We start from the raw sequence: 19,925 nt of genomic DNA, 5'->3' as shown, positions 1-19,925 counted from the left end.
TGGATTAGCAGTCGATTTGCATAGCCGCGGGCGTGAATGTGTGACTTAACGACGCCAGGAATGGTAAGCAGAGCGGAAAATTGACTGCACTTCGAGATAAACCAGGTGAATTTAGGGCATTGGACCTTGAAAATACTTCGACATAAGCGGGGTATTCGAGATTACCGTGTTCGAAATATCCAGAGTTTTTAAAATCATTTATATAGGGAACACGGCCGGGACCAGCGGTCGACTTCGACTCAAGCGGGGTATTCGAGATAAACCATATTCGAGATACAGATATATATTACTGTAATTAATTTATCTGTGCATTCTTATGTGTTGGTCTTTACTTCTTTCAGTTTACAAATTAACATATTACATGATATTAGATTTGTGTGCACAAGGTCATTACCTAAAAGTATTGCTAACTACAAATTCTACCACATCAGAGAATAGCAGAAAATTTCAGAATAAAAAAAAGACATTTAGCATGACTAAAGACTATTGCCTCAAAACTTAAGAATATTGCCTTGGAACTAAGGATTATCAAGATTTACATTCATTTCTGTGTAAATCATTTCCCAATATAAGCATACTGCAATACATTTTTGACAGTGTATCGATATAGCAATAAATAGTGATCACTGTTAATTTAAATTCATTCTACATAAACATGATAAAACTAACATCCATTTAAACTGCAAAGTTGATATGTTACTCCTAAAATGTTTACTTCTCGATAACAAAAATTACTTTATTTTAAAAAAGTCATGTCACAACTCAAAAAAAGTAACACAGTGAAAAAGAAAACTTGTAAGATGAATGAAACAATTGCTAAAAATTATAGCTGTCCTAACAGGACTAGAACCTCTACAGGGCTTCTTGTAAATGAGGTATATTTAACCTTTTCTTTCCCTGAGGGCCAGGACACACCATCAATTTAAACACCCTGTGTGACAAGTATGAACTTCTAATGTTTTTCCATTTAAAAATTATGACCAAAACAAAAAATCTGCAATATTTCACCTTGGTCTGGGTCATGACATGTACACAATTCTGCTTTTAGCAATCTTTGTGCTAAGTATGTCCTTCCACTGTTTCTGCTTTACAAAATGAAAGCCTGGACAAAACATTTACCCCCCCCCCTCCCTTTTTTTTTTTACCTATACATGTATAAGTGACTTTGACATTGTTTAAAGAGGTACACGTTTCTAACATTTTCTCTAAAATTATTTTTTATCTTATTGATATGAAGAGTTCTTGTACAATTTCCAAAATAGGTTTGAATGATTGTAGTAATATTAGCATTCTTTGTGTATAGCTGGGTAGCTCAGTAAGGTTAGATCTCCAAACTAGTAATACAAAGCTCCCAGGTTCGATACACAATTGTTCCAAATATTTTTCTTTCCTTCTTTGATAATTTAGCAATACATAAGATGTCACTACATTTTTTGTAACAACCAGGAACTATGCTAATTCTAAAACAGACATGTGTATGGTAATATTACCCCAAGGTTTTTTTGTAGAAATAAGATAGAATGCAAGTGAATTGTAATTGAATTGTCATGAAAAATTAACATCATAGAGAAACCTTGTGCATGCCCTTAAGATAAATACATAATATTTGGTAATACTAGTAAGCCATCTTTGTTGTGCTAATATGATGAGCATCTAATATATCTCTCCATAATACAAAGAAACGGTCTGAATAAGCAGACAGACACATGGGAAAATGGACACCGATTCCTATAACCCCCCCCCCTCCACCCTCGCCTAAATTTTGTTTGTGGGGGATACAATAACATTAACAGCACTAATAGAAAACACAGAATATCTCAGACAGGATTTTTGAATCACGACAATTTTTACATGTCTGTATTGCAAGATACCAGTATATGTGAATTATAAAACTCCCAACAACAAGCCACCAAGGAGGTCAGTATAGCAAGTAGTGTCTGTATAATTCAAAGCAGACAATATTGTAATGTAAATCGTACAAGCATGATAAAGAATCAATTGTAATAGAAATACTTATTATTACTCAAATGCACAAAAGGAAGCAGGAAGCCTAGCATTCTATATACGTGTATATGTGTGTACATAGTGGACTTTACCCAACGTTTAGAGTTATACATTTTGTGGACTCCTTAGGTTAGATCTGGAGCTGAATCAATCTCATTAAGCTCATACAGATGGAACTTCTTTTTTATTTCAATAAAATAGATTGTTCAGTGTTTTCACACACACACATCCCCCCCAATTAATATGCAAAGTATGTATAATCTAACTCATCTATAGATTATACCTAATCATTCCATACATCAGGTTTGTGAAAAAATATAAGTATGACCTGCAAGCAATCAAAGAGTTCATGACAAGTAATTCCGTCCTCATGTGACATCATACGACCTTGCAAAATCAATGATTTGTATAGATTTATGCATGATAGGAACATAAATTTTGTTGAAATCTTTTCCAATAGTTATTGCAAAAAAATCTTGTTACAAAAGTTATAGTTATATATGAAAAAATCAATGAGATGGTGGTTCAAAATATTGAATCCAAGGGCAACTAGACCTGTCCTAGCAGGACTAATAATAATTCAACAATATCATTGATATCATTGTCAAATTAGCTAAAAACTACCATTTGTCCGAAAGATTATGTACAAGAAGGTTGAAGAAGTCACTGACTAAAAAATATCTGTATATCGAATATGGTTTATCTCGAATACCCCGCTTGAGTCGAAGTCGACCGCAGGTCCCGGCCGTTTTCCCTATATAAATGATTTTAAAAACTTCTGATATTTCGAACACGGTAATCTCGAATACTCCGCTTATGTTGAAGTATTTTCAAGGTCCAATACCCCAAATTCACCTGGTTTATCTCGAAGTGCAGTCAATTTTCCGCTCTGCTTACCATACCTGGCGTCGTTAAGTCACACATTCACACCCGCGGTTATATCAATTATAATTAATGAACTAACGCACCCGATTCCAGGGATGGGGTTTTGAATGACACACACTATATCATTAACATGTGGGTTAGACGCACAAAAGTACGCTAGAAGGTAATGCTCTTATTAACGATAATGCATTTAATAATACACGCTTCATCATTAAAACTAGTACAGAGAAAACATGAAAATTTATTTATATAAATTTTAAAAGTGTTTTTTTTAATTCGTCTTTTTTGTTTCTTACGTGATAGGTTCTTTAATTACAATGCAATAACTACATGCCAGTCGAGCCTGGGCATCAGTAAACTTAAAAGTAAGCATACAGGCATAATCATCTTAATTTTGAAACACATTGTGAATTCAATTGGATGTTAATATATATAAAAACGAAATGTTTGTCTTTGAAATTCTACAATATTATATTCATCAACTTGCATTAAACTATAAGAAACCGCAACATGGTTGTTTATAATGCAAATCCTATACTATGCATAAAATATCCTCCTTCAAAAAAAATATCCATGATCGATTTTGGATATCTCGAACCCCCGGATATCTCGAAGTTTTTTCGAGGTCCCTCGGACTTCGAGATAGAGATATTTTACTGTATACTAAACAAGTGGATATATCAATGTCTACTCCTATGTCAAAATCAAGGTTAGATTCATCCCTTCATATTTCTACAGGAAGTCGGGTATATGAATAGAATTAATTGCAGTGTTTAGAAAAAAATATTGACAGGTTTTGAGCAGTGTTTTATTTAGTATCTGGACTATCCTGATTTTGAGTACCAATTTTCACCCCAAATTCTGAAATTTTCCTTATTTCTTATTAGGTAGTTATGTTTAAGCATGTTATTATCATCTATTCTATATTCTGCATGTATTTTTTATTATTATAAAAAAAAAAAAATCCAAAAATTCCATCAATTTTTTTCCCCATTGAAAATTGGATTGATTGATTGATGTTTTCCACCACACTCAACAATTTTTCAGTTATCTGGTGGCGCCCAGATTTTATTAGTGGAAGAGAGAACCCAGATACAATGTACCTGGAAAGAGAACACCGACCTTCCGAAAGTAAACTGGGAAACTTTCTCACTTACCGGCGCGATCGGGACTCAAACCCGGGCCGACAGAGGTGAGAGGCCGTGTGATTTTGAGCGTGATGCTCTAACCACTCGGCCATGGAGGCCCTTGAAAATTGGAACGAGTTTGGAAAATTTAAAATTTTTGAAAAGGGAGGTAATTCAAAGCTTAAATGCCGAGGTTTTCAACCGGTCAGTTTTCCTCAGGCAAGTTAAGTTAGGGGCGGAGCTAATTTAAGGCAGGTGTGAAGCTCCAAGCCCGAGGGTACCCTGCTAGCTTGTATATACCATCCCAAATACACAGAATGTTATCTGTGTTACCTGCACTACCTGTACATATTTGTATGATTGAAAAATTCATGGTAGTCCTTTTTCTTGTGCAAGTTAATCGAAACGTTGATAATTAAATCTAATGAATCAAACATAAAAATGAAAGTTCGATAAACTTATTTTATATAAATGAGAACGATAGTCATTGAAAACTTAGGCAGAAATGAGAATATTCTTTATTCAACGTTTTCTTGTATCCATTTGACTGCCTTCGTTCGTCGGATAACCAGTATCCGACGATGTATGACTGTCAAACATACAGTTTCCGACATAAGTTCCTGCGTACTGCGGTAGATTTTCTGGCTATGTACAGCTGACGTACTGATCATCGTCCCATGCCCCATGATGACTATATATTCCAAAGCAGCTTAGAAAGTTTTATTCTGTTTGAATTAGTTTTTCTGGACCACACACCAGAATTCTCTGGCTAACAAAGTTGTCTGTGTGACTCATCCATAACGCATGGCCTACAAAAACAGGAGATACGTATTTTCCGACAGTTCCTTCAATGGCTGGTCTAGACGAAGATTTTGTTCTTCCTCTGGATCCCAATTCCAACCATTATACACAAGAAAGAGCCCTTATAGCGACCAATTTCTCTTCCGATAAGTTGAACTTTTGTCGCCATGTTTTGAGGGGAATATTACGCTTATAAATTTTCAACTGAGTGTATAATAAGATTTCAATAATGTACCATGTATTTACTCATAATTAATCTGTTTAGCATAAAATCGATGTCCGCGTGTAAATTATTTTCAACAATCCATAATAATTATTATCAATCGTACCCATTCCTAAGCATAACCTACTATATTCTATTATAATTTATGTAATTGTATGCAAAATTTACTACATTTGTGTGACTCTCCCTACATGAAAAAGCCAAACCATTTCCTATCACGTTGGATTACGCGGTAAGCATCAAACAATTGCACAGACGCCTCGATCACCAGATAAGATAGATAAGGTATACACAAAAACTAGTAACTAAATGTCCATCAATTTCTAGCATCCAATCTGAAGCTTAATTTCTCCTGATTGACAAGGGTTCACAGACCAGGTAAATTTGAAGGCGGTGCTTATTTTCTCGGTCTTTAATATCTCCCTTGCATACTTAGAAAGTGACCATAAAATTTATACATATTGTAGAGGATATCCCTATGATTCATGAAAAAAATATTTAAAAAATTATTGACAAGCTTTTTGGGCCACATTGTCCCACATGTCCTTAATTTCCTGTATAACAGCATGTAAAACTTTCATCCCCTATTGTAGCCCCACCCACCCTATCCCCAGAGGCCATTATTTGAACAAACTTGAATCTACTCCCATCTTCGCTAGCCAAGGGTTTACGATCCGCTTCGCTTCTCTACAACCCTTGGCTGTGTTAGCACGATTTTCATAGCTTTGAGTGGCGTCCTCTAGTGGATGGAGAAAACAAACTCTGTTTGGATTACATCATATTCAATCAATGAAAATGTGTTTTTCAACTACACTTTGTGTGTTATTAAAATAGAATGGCTGCACCCAGTGAGTTACATGATGCTATATGCAAATCATTTAAAATCAATAAACTTTTTTCACAAGATAAGCCTCAATGCACAGTCTACACACCAACATGTTGTATAGAGACTATGAAAATCTTATTAAATGGAAGCATTTTGAAGACATTGACTTATTGTTTTCCTTCATCTTCCACATATTGTAACGTAACACGCTATCCGATTATATGCAGGGGACTCGGCCGGCATCCAATCATATGCAGGCAATTGTTGACATGAAAATCGTGCCAACGCAGCCAAGGGTTGTAGAGCAGCAGAGCGGATCAAACACCCTTGGCTAGCAAAGATGATCTACACCATGTCAGGAAGCTTTCACATAGATTTCCACTTTTCTGAACAGTGCTTCTTGTGAAGATTTCTAAAGATTCTCCCTATACATTCACATCATGTACAACATTGATCCCTTATTGTAGCCACACCCTACCCCAGGGACCATAATTTGAACAAACTTGAATCTACTCTATGTCAGAGAGCTTTCATGAAATTTTCCACTTTTCTAGTCCAGTGAGATTGCTAAAGAATTTTCCTGTATATCAGCAGGTAAAACTCTGATCCCTTTTGTGCCCAAACCCTACCCCCAAAGGCCATGATTTGAACAAACTTAAATCTACTCTAAGACAGGAAGCTTTCATGTACATTTCCATTTTTCTGGCCAAGTGGTTCTTTAACATTATTTTCCCCATATATCAGCATATATTTTATTCCCTATTGTGGCCTCACCCCTACCCCCCAGGGATCATGATTTGAACAAACTTAATCTACTCTGTCAGGAAGCTTTCGGGTACATTTCCAATTTTCTGACACAGTGGTTTAAATTGGGAAGATTTTTAAATGACCCCACCCTATTTTTGCCTTTTCTTGATTATCTCCCCTTTGAAGGAGACATGATCCTTCATTTGTACAAACTTGAATTCCCTTCACCCAAGGATGATTTGTGACAAGTTTGATTGATATTGACCAAATGATTGTAGAGAAGATGAAAATGTGAAACGTTAATGACTGACGCAAACAAAAGACACTGGCCTTTGGCTCAGGTGAGCGAAAAATTGAAAGACATTTCTTAATTGTTGGTATCTCATAATTGATAGTACTCAAGCACACTTAAGTTTGAGTACTGAAACCACATTACATTATAAACTGAAATTTCCTTGTTCCCCTTTTCAGGCAACTCATTACTATAAATAAACTGATTCAGAATAACAAACCTAAAACTATATCCAAACATTGAAGTATGATTCAAGTTTCAGCAAAAACCTGCTAAAGTGACAATAATTAGTATCATGGAAATTTCTAGCATAATTAATATATCAGGAATATTTTAAATTTCAATTTAATGAATGCAAATTGACACAATTTAACAATTAAATAACCATTTTCTTTGAAATTGCTCTTTTTTTAAATATAAAAATAAGCATCATTTTTTTTTTTCTTTGCCTTTTCCTACATTATAACACCTACAACATGGAACTCGTTTGCACTTTTGTTCCAAAAAATTCACAAATATTTGAAAATCATATATCTTCCTATGCTAAATATTAATTTAGGTTCACCACAATATGCAATCCAAAATGGTCGCCTTCATTCATTTTCACCTCAAATTTCTTCAAAATCAATTATCTCATTCTGTCAAGAAATAAATTTCAATTGGTTGTCATCATGCATTAACAATTGAACATTTTTAACTTTTTCTTGATAACTATTATTCCAATTCTTTTCAAATTTTGTATGAAGCATCTTTGGGACAAGGAGGCATACATTGTAAATTCCAGGACTCCTGCACCACTGAGCCCTTAGGGGCAGGGCAAAAACTGCCAAAATTTGACAAATTTTCAAAAATCTTCTTTTTTACAACTGCACATGTGTAAGAAAAACTAAATGCATAGTGATGTAGAGCAGGAAGGCCTCTACCAAAATTGTAAATTTCATGATCCCCTGAGTAGGGGATCTGACCTGAGGGCAGGGCCAAACTTACTATATAGTGTTTATGTGTAAAACACTTAAAAAACATCTTTAGTGCTATTGATACTACATTGAAAGTAAATGGATATTTAGAAAGAGCAGGTAATCCGTTACCAAAATTGTAAATTTGATGATTCCAGGGGTAGGGGTTTTGATATTAGAGTGGGGCCAAAATGGTAAGTTATTAAATGTGTTAACAATAGAAATTTGTTTAACTTCTTGATAACTACCATTCCAATTCTTTTCAAATTTGGTATGAAGCATCTTTGGGACAAGGGGGACATAACTCGTAAATTTCAGGAATCTTGTATCCCTGGGCCCTTAGGGGCAGGGCAAAAATTGATTAATTTTCAAAAATCTTCTTCTCTACAACCCCACATGTGTAAGAAAAACTAAATACATAGTGATGTAGAGCAGGAAGGTGGCGGCGGCTCTACCAAAATCGTAAATTTCATGATCCCCGGGGTAGGGGTTATGACCCCAGGGTGGGGCCAAACTTAGTATATAGTGATTATGTGTAAAACACTTAAATAATTTCTTCTTGAGTGCTATTGATACTAAATTGAAACTAAATAGATATATTTAGAAGAAGTAGGTAGTCCTTTACCAAAATTGTAAATTTCATGATCCTCGGGGGTAAGGGTTTGGTTTCAGGTGGTGTCAAAATTTTCATAATGATTTGAAGGACTTCTTTAAGTTTGCTAATACAGTATAAAATCTTAAATGCATATTTACTAAGGAATAACAGAAAATGATGTAAAAAAAATGGTGAATTTCACAACTCAGGGTTTTGACTCTAGGATAGGCCCAAATTAGTCACATCGTTATTATGCCTTTCATCATTGGCATGTGATTTAAGTTTTAAGAACACATCTTGTTTAATACTGTTGCTGAACATTAGAATTTAGCTTATATTCGTGAAGTTAAATGTGAATTTCTTTACTGACATATGCAGATAACCTAATTAATTTTAAGGTCAAAGGTCAAACTATTCTGCAAATAAGAAAATATCATCAACTCAACACCTTGTGAACCCTTTCAGTGCTTTTCAAGCCAATTCTAAAAGCTACCTTATCCTCTACTGATTTGAGTTAAAATCAGTATTTTTGGATACTAAGAATTTTTCATTGTTGAATTACATACATATATACATGTATAACAATAATAAATTGATTTTTGTAACTATAGCTGTGTTTTGCAAAATTTCAGATATTGCTTCAAATTCATTATGCAATATGGCATGCACATCGTAAAGTTGACAACTAATATACAAAGTTCCAAACACACTTGATATATATATATGTATGTACTAGTTTCCCCAACATATGCTACATCCACATGTAGTTTGCAGTCTATGTAACCTGTAGTTAATGTTGTAAACTTTCTTTCTTTTTTGAAATTTCCTTCTTTATAAACTGTCTTGCTGTTATGTCCTCTGGGCCCAAAATTGGAATAAAACTTATTTTATCTTATCTTATCTATATCTGATTAAACATTGAAAACATCCTGTTACTGTCCAATATTTTCCTAAATCAAGACTTTATATTCATAAATTTGAAATAAAGCTGTAATCATTTACTAGTAATACGTACATTGTTGTTGAAATTAAATTTATATAAACAACAAACTGAATCTAACACAATCTTTTTTGCAAGAAAGAAAATAATTTATATATGCCTAGTGTCAACCGATTAAGAATACATGTGTTGTTATATTTTCAATAATACACTACCATACATTAATCACATCTATGTATACATTTTAAATCATTATTGCCTTATTTTGCTTCAGTCAGAATTTTATGATTAACAAAAGTGGGAGGGAAACTAAGAGGAAAACAGAAAGCCAAGTAGTTCTAGGTAATTCTGCAATTCAAACGGTTTGCAATTAATCACACAGATATACTAAAGTGTCTGGAGCTAAAAATACAACTGATTATCAACAGAAATGCTCTTTAAACAACATGTTAAAAATACGGAAAGTTTTAAGGATGTTATCATTCTTAATAGTACTCTAAAATAAAAACTGGCGATGTCATGCAAATATCACAGCATTGTCAAGCATTAGTTCCTTTTCTATTTCATTGTGCTAGTCTGATGGTATCTAGTATAATCTGCAAAATCACTTACTTTCTTTTCCACAGTCAGCACAGTTACCGTTTCCTGGTTTTCGAATCAATTCCTCAAGAATTTTCTTGTGTTCCGCCATCTTGTAGAGCTACCTTCTGTAGCTACTATTTTTAATTTGGAGATCTACGTTATGACATCATCGATGCTAAATTTAGACATACATGTTTCAAGTAATTTGATCAAAAGGACATTCGTGTTGGTTTCATGATTCATCCATTCATGACTGAATAGTGTGACAATGACTGAACATTAAAGTTTTAAAAATAGCAAAACTTTCATGTTTATCATGTCATTTGTAAAATAAGAAAGTTATTCATGATGCATTTTACATTTTATAAGTCAAAAAAGTAAAGTTTATAGTTATAAAGTAAAACTTTATATAACTTCATATTTTAAAAAAATATATGTAGCCTAATCAGGACATTATAACATCCTCAATGCATTGTTTCTTAGAAGTGGCCCTATCTCAGAACCACAGTAAAGAAATAGTTTCCAGGTATATTTAGCATCGTTTTTCAAAGTGGATAGAGGGACAATCGTTGGGAATATTGACTTCCCATTTGTCTAAAATTCATGACAAGCGAGAAAAAGAGAGACGCTCTTTTGCCCAAACATTAAAATCCTAAATTGTATGCAATGTCATAGAGCATCTTTAAAGGGGGAGGGGCACAGTCATTTTAAAATGGGGGGGGGGGGGCGCAGTGGGAGGAGGAGATAAATTGTTCCTAGTCCAAACTTCTTTATATGCAAAAATCAAAACAAAACAAAACAAAATAAAACATACAAAACAACACGAACCTAAAACCCACACGTGGAAAGTGGGGGGATTCGTCCAATAGTATACTACATAAGGTCTATATTGCAAATAATAAAAACAATACTAGGACAGGGTGTTTATGCATAATAAATACCCTCTAACTGTTTACAGAAGGGGTATAAGAATTTAAAAAAAATTAAAAGTTCAATATTGACCCTGAGTGACCTCGGGGGTATTGTGTCCCATCATGTTTAGGCGTCTGTGTAAGTTTCACGCATTTTATTAGTTGCATGTTGTCATTCATATGAATTTAAAGTGAATCAGGTGTTCCATAAACATTATACAACCTTCATATCATTAATTATTTCGCTATTTTGACAATATGCAGGTGAAGGAAAACAACTGCCAAATAAAATATTTCAAAAACAATACAGCGTCAGAGGATGGGGGCTTTTCTTCTTGTGGAGGGAGGGAAGAAGAGGGAGTGGGTCTTAAAACAATATTGAAACTACTTCTTATCTAGCAGATGTGCGGCTGTGGGCATCATCATATATATCAACGTTGCAGAGATGCGCAAAGTATAGACTAGCGATTGGATGACATAGCCCGATACTTATACTAAATATCATTCAAACATAATACTTACATTGGATGACCGAAGATTGCCGAATAAGAAATAAGATAAAGCCGGCAAAAAGCACAAATTTGAAGAAAAGTAACCTAAATAATGAGAACAAGTTAAGTACAATTCAAATGATAATACGTAACTCTGATATCATTCGAAAGTGGGGAGGGGCATGGTTGTGAAAAGTGGAGGAGTTTGTGCCCCGACTGCCCCCTTCTCCTGTACACCCTTGGTTTGTGTGTATGGGGGGGGGGGGGGGGGGGGGGGCGTTCACTGCATAGGGTTCAATTCATCAGTTCAAGCTTACATTCTTACCGTTCAATACTACTATCAAAACAGTAGTAGGGTCATTCAATCTATGTATATTTCTTTGCATATAAAAATAACGGAAAAGGAAAGTTGTCGGCCAATAAAAGATCAAGAGGGAGGGGGGTAGCGGAGCAAACCTCCAATGCTTCTATACGTGCATATATGCATGCAATCGATATCTGGGTAACATAAGAAAATATGGTTCTACCTCCATGCTTTCATGTAAAGCCATATAAATACTATATTCTTGCTCCCATTAACATATGAGGTACTAACGACAATTTTTGGTTGATTGCTAGTTTGTTTGGTTTATGTACGGTCACGTGACGTCACAATAACTGGTAGTCTAGATTACGTCATAATAGACAATAATTGGCCGCTAGACGGCATATGAGAGAATGATGTTTACACGTGACGTCACAGTAACTGGTAGTCTAGATTACGTCATAATAGACAATAATTGTGAATTTACGATATGGAACTTTATGAAACAAAAATCATAGATCTTGACGATGAAACTACGTTAAATACAAAAGGGGATTTATGGAAACCCAACAAAAATTCCAGAGCATCTCTGGAACATCATGGATACAAGTTTAAAGACACGATAGCGTGTTGTGAGTTCTCAAAATTAAAATGTGCACATCTGAAAAAAGAAAACATCGATGTAGCAGTGAAGGTTATCAAGAAGCGGAAGCTTTCCAAAGATGTGTTGGAAAATTTTATTCCCAGGGAAATAGCCATTCTTCAAAAGGTTCAACATCCTGGTATTGTAAGTATATAAATACATAATTACATGCATATGACCTAAGAATAATGGACGTTCTCTCTTAAAAACGCGTTAGTCCAAATATCAAGCCTCGAAGAATTTCACGGAGATTAATTCTTTCTCACTCTCTCTCTCTCTCTCTCTCTCTCGTAGGTTGAACTTTTTGCTGTATACGAGTCCCCAGCTTGTTTTTATCTCGTCATGGAGCTGCTACCCAGAGGGGACCTCTTGGAATTCGTCTCCGGTTTGGGCCATCTGACGGAGCCAGACGCTAGACGGTTCTTCCATCAGCTGTTGGATATTGTTGCTTATCTTCACGAAAGCAACATTTGTCATCGAGACATCAAATTAGAAAATCTCATGCTGGATTCTTGTTTTAATCTCAAACTTATTGGTAAAACTTTTTTATAATTTTTTTTTTATAATTCATACCAAATATCTTAATATGTTTATAAGATATCTTAAATGACCCCATCCTATTTTTGCATTATTGAGATTATCTCCTCTTTGAAGGAGACATGGCCCTTCATTTGAATAAACCTGAAAGCCCTTTGCCAAAGGATGCTTTGTGCCAAGTTTGGTTGAAATTGACCCAGTGGTTCTGGAGAAGAAGATGAAAATGTGAAAAGTTTACAATGACGACGCCGACGAATAACCGACAAATTTTGATCAGAAAAGCTCACTTGAGCCTTCGGCTCAGGTGAGGTAAAAAATGAATTTATAAGATATCTTCTATATTTTTTTTTATAAGATACCTCATAAACTTTATAAGATATATATTGTTTAATATACAAGATATCTTTTAAAGTTTATGAGATATCTTATATAGTTTATAATATATTTTATATGTTTTATGAGATATCTTATAAACTGTAAATTATATGAGATATCTTAAGATCTATTAGACATCTTATTAAGATAGATTTAAAAAAAAAAAAAAAATCATGATATCTTTATAGAGGAGTAAATATAAATATGGCATGCTGGACATGATACTGAGCTTGAAGCACATGGAGCATTCCGCAAGAACCTAAAAACACTCTTGTTCAAGCGTGAATATGGCCTGTGAAAGTAAAATTCGATCAGTGTAACATCAAGGGTCCGATTCCATGTGCAAGCTCTTGCAAGCTGAATTTTGATCCAGCATACGAATACCTGTTTCCCAATTGTATCTTGTCAAGTCAAAGTCGACCACTTTGTCATTTTACTACCATGTTTTATTTAAATTCTTTCTATTGTTTTATCATTTCCTTTATAGCTCTTGCAGGTCTTTTACTAGTATATTATCAATTATGATTATAAACACAAACATTGTACAGCGCATAGAAACTATTTGTATAATCTTGCGCTTTATAAATGAATAAAATAATAATAATAATACCCATCTTCCAAAGTCAAGCTGATCCACCACTTTTCTCACAACAATGCGAGAAAAACCGTGAATCACAAACCCTTGATTTGGGAAGAAAATGGAGTCGGATTGACTATCTCATTTTGCCCTTGGAATTCATTATTACTTATACTTTGGGAAAGGTCTTTCAAAACTTTGAACATTTGTACTGTTACTGCATCGATAACCAAATCACTATACATAGCAAGAACGGGGGGAAAGTTTCTTTCCTCAAAATATATACTACCGGTACTAGTATTCTACGATATCAAGCTTAGTTCGGTGTTTAGATGTCAGCTTACAAGATTTTAAACATCATTTGTGACAATATCTCACATTATCATCTTTTCAGATTTTGGTTTTGCGCAATACATGAAAAATGCCGAACAGCTCACCACGGCATCTGGTTCATACGTGTACGCAGCACCGGAAGTGATGGATGGGGAACCTTACAATGGAGTTCTGGCCGATATCTGGAGCATGGGTCATTACTTACTGCAATATAATCAAACAATATTACTATACCTGATGAATATTAACTAAAATTTCTCGGTATATTTTAGAACCTTATGCAAGTGTATGGCAAGCCCTTTTACTATTTATTCGTAAAATAAGATATCTCTTTAAATTAAAGAGATATCTCTATTGGTTAAAGAGATATCTCTGTAAGTTAGAGAGATATCTTTTTACGCTAGGGAGATATCTCTTTAACCAAAAGAGACATCTCTTTAAACAAATGAGATATCTCTTTACGCTTGGGAGATATCTCTTTCTCTTTGAGATATACCTCTCAAAGCTAGAGAGATATCTCTCAAAGAGAAAGAGATATCTCTCTAGCGTAAAGAGATATCTCTCTATCAATGTAAAAAGAGATATCTCTTTAAGTTAGAGAGATATCTCTTTAAATTTTCAAAAAGAGATATCTCTTTAACCTAAAGAGATATCTCTTTAGATTTTCCCCCCGGTGATCATAATGACTTCTCCCTGTTGCATTGTCATTGATATGATGTAACCCTATTTTTAAATAAAGCAAAATACTTCTAGTGTACAAATGGCGGAAAATGTTGAAGAGGTGGTTGGTGTAACAATATCAAGTTGCCGAGAGGCAAAATCTAGTCTAGCTCGCATATTTCATCAATTTATTGTATAATGATTAATGTAGATACATGTAAGATAACGGTAAAAATCGGGGGGGGGGGGGGATGATTCATTTTAAAATCAATAATTTGGGAATTGTATACAAGCGATAAAACAACTTTATCTTAAATTTTGGCATCATAAATTGATTAAGCGAATTTAGTTACACGTTAGTATAAGAATTTACAAAGCATTTTACAAGAATTTTGAAATTTCGGCATTGACAGAGGTGTTAGCGAGCAGTGACACCTATGGGTAGAGAATGAAAAGAACACACATGGTTTATACCCCCCCCCCCCTCCCCTCGTGGCAAAACGTTATTAACGCACATGTACATGTATTTGCACATAATACCGTGTATGTGTGTACTTACAACAGTGAGTGTGATATGTATAAAACAATAATAATTCAAGATCTTATTTAGTCAACAAGTTAAACATCTTGTGTTTTATTTATTATCTTCTAACTAACAGGAGACTTAGTAACCGCAGCACTCCAATCCTAAATAGGGAGGACTTCCAATCTAATTAAAATTAGATGTTAGATCCGCTCACATAGTATGTGAGCGGATCTAACATCGAATTTTAATTAGATTGGGAGGACTTCTGGCAGTTAATTTCTAAACTAAATACTTGTATAGCTTATCATTTGGATTAATTCCATTCAAGCATAAATTCTGCGTTAGCTTTTTAGCTATTTCATATATTATGAAATAAAATCAGTTAATTCCTCTTACTATTGGTCGTAAACTTCAAAAGGTTTTGTTTCAATCTTTCCTTCCCGCGTTATCTCTTCAGTTTCAACACTAATCGGTAAATGTACGAACTTTCACATAGATTCATCCCAATGAGGCAAAACTTTTTTCTACACCGGAATCATCCGCTTTAAAATTTGATGCGATACATAAATGTATACTGTAACAGGTGTAAAACTAAATTTAAATTCAAATTTAGTTATCTTAAACATATGTAGTTCGATTTAAAGCACGTTTGATTTAAAAAGGCTATGTTTGGGGAAAATTGTTCAAAAATTATTTTATCTTTTACATTGTATTTGGGGGGGGGGGGGGTGTACCTTTTATTCATTGGGTGGGCACATAAAATCTTTTCTTACGATGCCATCAAGAATAAAGTAATAGAATTTGAAAGGGGTTCAATTATAATTTAAGTCTTTTTCAGTATGTTATCTTATTTATTTTGTCTTCATTTGTGGAACAACATACTGTCAAAATCTGGAGGAAGGGATGACAAAGCCGGGGGAAGAGATGGTGCCAACAGGCGCTTGCTTGATATTTTTATTAAAACTTACTATGCAAATTATTAAGCAAGCGCCTGTTGGTACATTCATCCACAAAATACACCGTGTAAAAATACATAATAATGCATTAGTATGAGGTATCAATATGAAATGGTGTATTCTGAGGATGACTTCCTGTTCTCTCTGTAATTTCTGCATCCCTTGTTCATAATAAGCCTTTCGATTTTGCAAAATGCTGACCTCCTCATAACATTATTGCATGATATATTTTCCGTTCCGTCTTCCGTTCTGTTTTCCGTTCCGCGTTTTAGCAACACCTCAGCCATCAGAGTAAGATCCGTTTTAGGGAAAATTCCTTAAGTATTCAAACTAATAAAAATATTGGAAAGAGATATTGCTTTCTCGTTGAGAGATATCTCTTTTTCAATGATTAAAGAGATTTCTTATACTTTGAGAGATATCTCTGGGAATTCTTAGAGAGATATCTCTTTAAGTGGAGGAGATATATCTCAAAGTAAAAGAGATATCTCTTAGAGTAAAAGAGATATCTCTTTAAGTGAAAGAGATATCTCTCTAAGTGAAAGAGATATCCCTCTAAATGAAAGTGATATCTAAGTGAGAGATATCTCTTTATTAGAGAGATATCTCTTTAGATTGAGAGATATCTCTCATTTTAAAGAAATATCTTATTTTTCGAATAAATAGTAAAAGGGCTTGCCATACAAGTGTTTCACTTTCAAACTTTGATTGAATTCAATGTCTATTGAAACTATACATTTTAATTAAGTATTCATTTCAAAAACCTTGCAATTTCATTTACCATATCCTTTTGAAATATGAAATAGGAGTTCAATGTAAAACATGTAATGCTCATGCAATGTCAATCTAATATACTTTCTTGTTGGTTTGGCCAGGTGTCTGTCTGTATGCCATGCTGTGTGGTAAGCTCCCATTCAGAGATGATGATGTTGATGTTTTGCGGCAGTGCGTCAAAGACAGGCTTTACTTCCATAGACACGTATCAAAAGGTCCAGTATAGATTCTGATTGTAGTGCTTGGTGTCAAAAGTCAATTACTTGTGTAAAGAAAACATATTAAAAACTGAATTAAATACTGTATAGTATTGGGGATTTCTTTGGGTAGGATGCTAATTTTAGCGGTTGTATGCAAGTTTGCTAAAAAAATTATCACCAATTTTGAGCACACAAAAGAAAAATAACCCCGTCTATCTTAGTGTTACACATGTAGTAGAGTACCACCGAAAAGTGAAATTATTCTTAACTTATTAGGAAAGGAAATTAAGTTTAAAACCCGCCAAAAACAAAAAACACAACCAAAAAAAAAAACAAAAAAAAAACCCCCAACCCATACTATACGGTAACATGATCTTTACAGTTTACTTAACAGAAAAGAAATACTCCAACCTCCTGCTTGTATATTTGATTTGCAGAATTGCTATTTAAAATGTAAAAATAGTTTATTTATTTTCTAAAAATATCTGAAGAAAAGTGCTTTTGGACAGCAATTGATGTATTTTTGTCCCCCATCTCACCCACCGCAACGCGGAAGGGAACATAGAAATACCGGTGTCCGTGCGTTCCACTTCACTTTGTGGACGCAACTCCTCAGAAACCACTCAACGGATTTTGTTCATATTTTGTAGGATTGTTAGTCACTATGTATAGTTGATCATATTTCGCTGCCATTTTGATTCGACTATTTTTACAGGAGTTATGGGACTTTGTTGAATTTGTACATGCTACACTATAGGAACACTTTGTGGACGCAACTCCTCCGAAACCGCTCAACAGATTTTGTTCAAATTTTGTAGAATTGTTAGTCACCATATGTAGTTGATCATATTGCGCCGTCATTTTGATTCGACAAATTTTACAGGAGTTATGGGACTTTTGTGCTGCAACTTTTTTTGTGGCGGTGGGGGACATGGCTACGTGTAGCAATCTTGTATAAATTGAATTATGACCAGTTTATAGAATGTTGGCATAATAAACATACACATATATGAAATGCACTTCAATGAATGTACACATATTATAACATATGATGAACATCATGTTCTTTACACAATTCACTACAGATTCCGTCCAATCTGATTAAAACCAGATCCTGAGATCCGCTCACTTAGATCGCTACACTAGTAGGATCTGGTTTTAATCAGATTGGATTCCGTCTGTCATCTTTTTGATATAATTATCTTTTGTCGTCTTTTAGATATTAACAAGACAAAACACCAATGAAAAGACAATTAGATTGCTCACTACTTTGCGGGGGTTTCTTTGTTGTTTTTTGGCACGCATGTATTTTGTCGTCTTTTTGTTATTTCAGGGCGAAGTTACTAATCTTCATTTTGTCATGTTTTTGTTTTGTGATAAGACGACAAAATGTAAAATGGAACAAATCAGCCACCATACTACAAAGAGGATATCGCAATTTCTTAGGAACTTTCTCCCAACTGGTCCTGATAGAGGGGGTGGGGGTGGGGGTGGGGAGTGTCTATGCCCTTGCCTTAATTCCTGGTGGGCCTCTGTTGAATTTCACATCATATATCCACTCCAGCAATGGGTATATGTAGGTGTACATTGGTTTCTCGAAATTTTTTGAAGTAATCAGTGTTATAAGCCAAATCCAATCAACATCAGCATGACTAGGTAATCTGTTCTAAAAACAAAGATAATAAATAAATTGTAGCAAGAGTTTGATGTTGTTGTCCCCTAAGGCTGTAATCTGTATTTTCCATCGATTCTCAGGTTGTAGACTCTTACTGCGAAAAATGTTGAGTTACGAAGCAGACAATAGGCCATCCATACACAACATCAGAAAATCTGACTGGATGTGTAAACCAATACATGATGCTGGGAAGTCATCAGTATCTTCTATGTCCGTTGCAGCAGGTACAAAATCACTACTCAAAGTATTTTCATATCACCTTCTCATGTCCAATTTATCCTTAATTGTTCTCATTGAATCTAATTAATATTTGTTAGCAACATCCGACTTATGTCCAAACGTCACAATAGACCCAAATGCTGAACATGGATACTCTTGTAACCAGAAAGACAAGAGATTCAAATCCAATAAAGTCTCAGATGTGCTGCGATGTGTCACAGAAAACCATAGGTATATGCAAAATTCTTGATAGACTCCGTAAGGACAAAACCAGTTACAATCTGATAATCTATTTATACATGTAGCAAGAAATATTTCTTTCTTTGAGGATGTAATTTTTGTCTTTTATTGGTTGTTTACAATAAGTACTGTCAATACTTCAGTTCTGGAACCAGCACAGTAGACCTGAAGGCCATTCCTGCAATTCAGCCTGCCTCTGTAGCAGCCATCACAGGAGTCGCTGGTCCGGTTGGAAGAAAGATTAGTCAACAACTTGGCCTCAATATTGGTATAAAATGCACTTAAGTACTCCACCCTCATGTGACTTTACCTTATCATGGATTCAAACTAGAAAAACTGTATTGATTTCCACTTAATATAGTTTAACTTAATCAATTACCAAAAAAAATGTATATGTTGCCACCTTCTTAAAGATGTCAGACATACATATCATCATCAGAAAATCATATATTTTCATTGAACAGTTTAAATAAAGTACAAAGAAAAATTAATTCCAAGTTTCAGGAAACTGCTACTTAATAAACAT

At 34.4% G+C, this 19,925-nt stretch overlaps 2 protein-coding genes across 4 annotated transcripts in view; one reads left to right on the top strand and one right to left on the bottom strand.

Moving 5' to 3' along the window:
* The window catches only part of LOC125671471 (arf-GAP with dual PH domain-containing protein 1-like), a 47,592-nt gene extending 37,426 nt beyond the window's left edge, over positions 1-10,166 (bottom strand). For all 3 annotated transcript variants that reach the window (XM_048907228.2, XM_048907229.2, XM_048907230.2), the window contains exon 1: positions 10,009-10,166. In XM_048907228.2, the coding sequence (XP_048763185.1) occupies positions 10,009-10,087 (79 nt within the window). In that variant the 5' untranslated portion in view covers positions 10,088-10,166. The remainder of the gene's footprint in view (positions 1-10,008) is intronic.
* A 1,988-nt stretch (positions 10,167-12,154) lies between these two features.
* Positions 12,155-19,925, top strand: part of LOC125669039 (testis-specific serine/threonine-protein kinase 1-like) — an 8,688-nt gene continuing 917 nt past the window's right edge. The window contains exons 1-7 of the mRNA XM_048903483.2: positions 12,155-12,471; positions 12,622-12,862; positions 14,211-14,342; positions 17,167-17,280; positions 19,021-19,164; positions 19,258-19,390; positions 19,543-19,667. Of these exons, the coding sequence (XP_048759440.2) occupies positions 12,175-12,471; positions 12,622-12,862; positions 14,211-14,342; positions 17,167-17,280; positions 19,021-19,164; positions 19,258-19,390; positions 19,543-19,667 (1,186 nt within the window). The 5' untranslated portion in view covers positions 12,155-12,174. The remainder of the gene's footprint in view (positions 12,472-12,621; positions 12,863-14,210; positions 14,343-17,166; positions 17,281-19,020; positions 19,165-19,257; positions 19,391-19,542; positions 19,668-19,925) is intronic.

This window comes from Ostrea edulis, chromosome 4, assembly GCF_947568905.1.
Source record: "Ostrea edulis chromosome 4, xbOstEdul1.1, whole genome shotgun sequence".
In the NCBI taxonomy this organism is placed as follows: Eukaryota; Metazoa; Mollusca; class Bivalvia; order Ostreida; family Ostreidae; genus Ostrea; species Ostrea edulis.
Note: the sequence above shows the minus strand (reverse complement) of the source record. Positions and strands in the feature narration are given on the sequence as shown.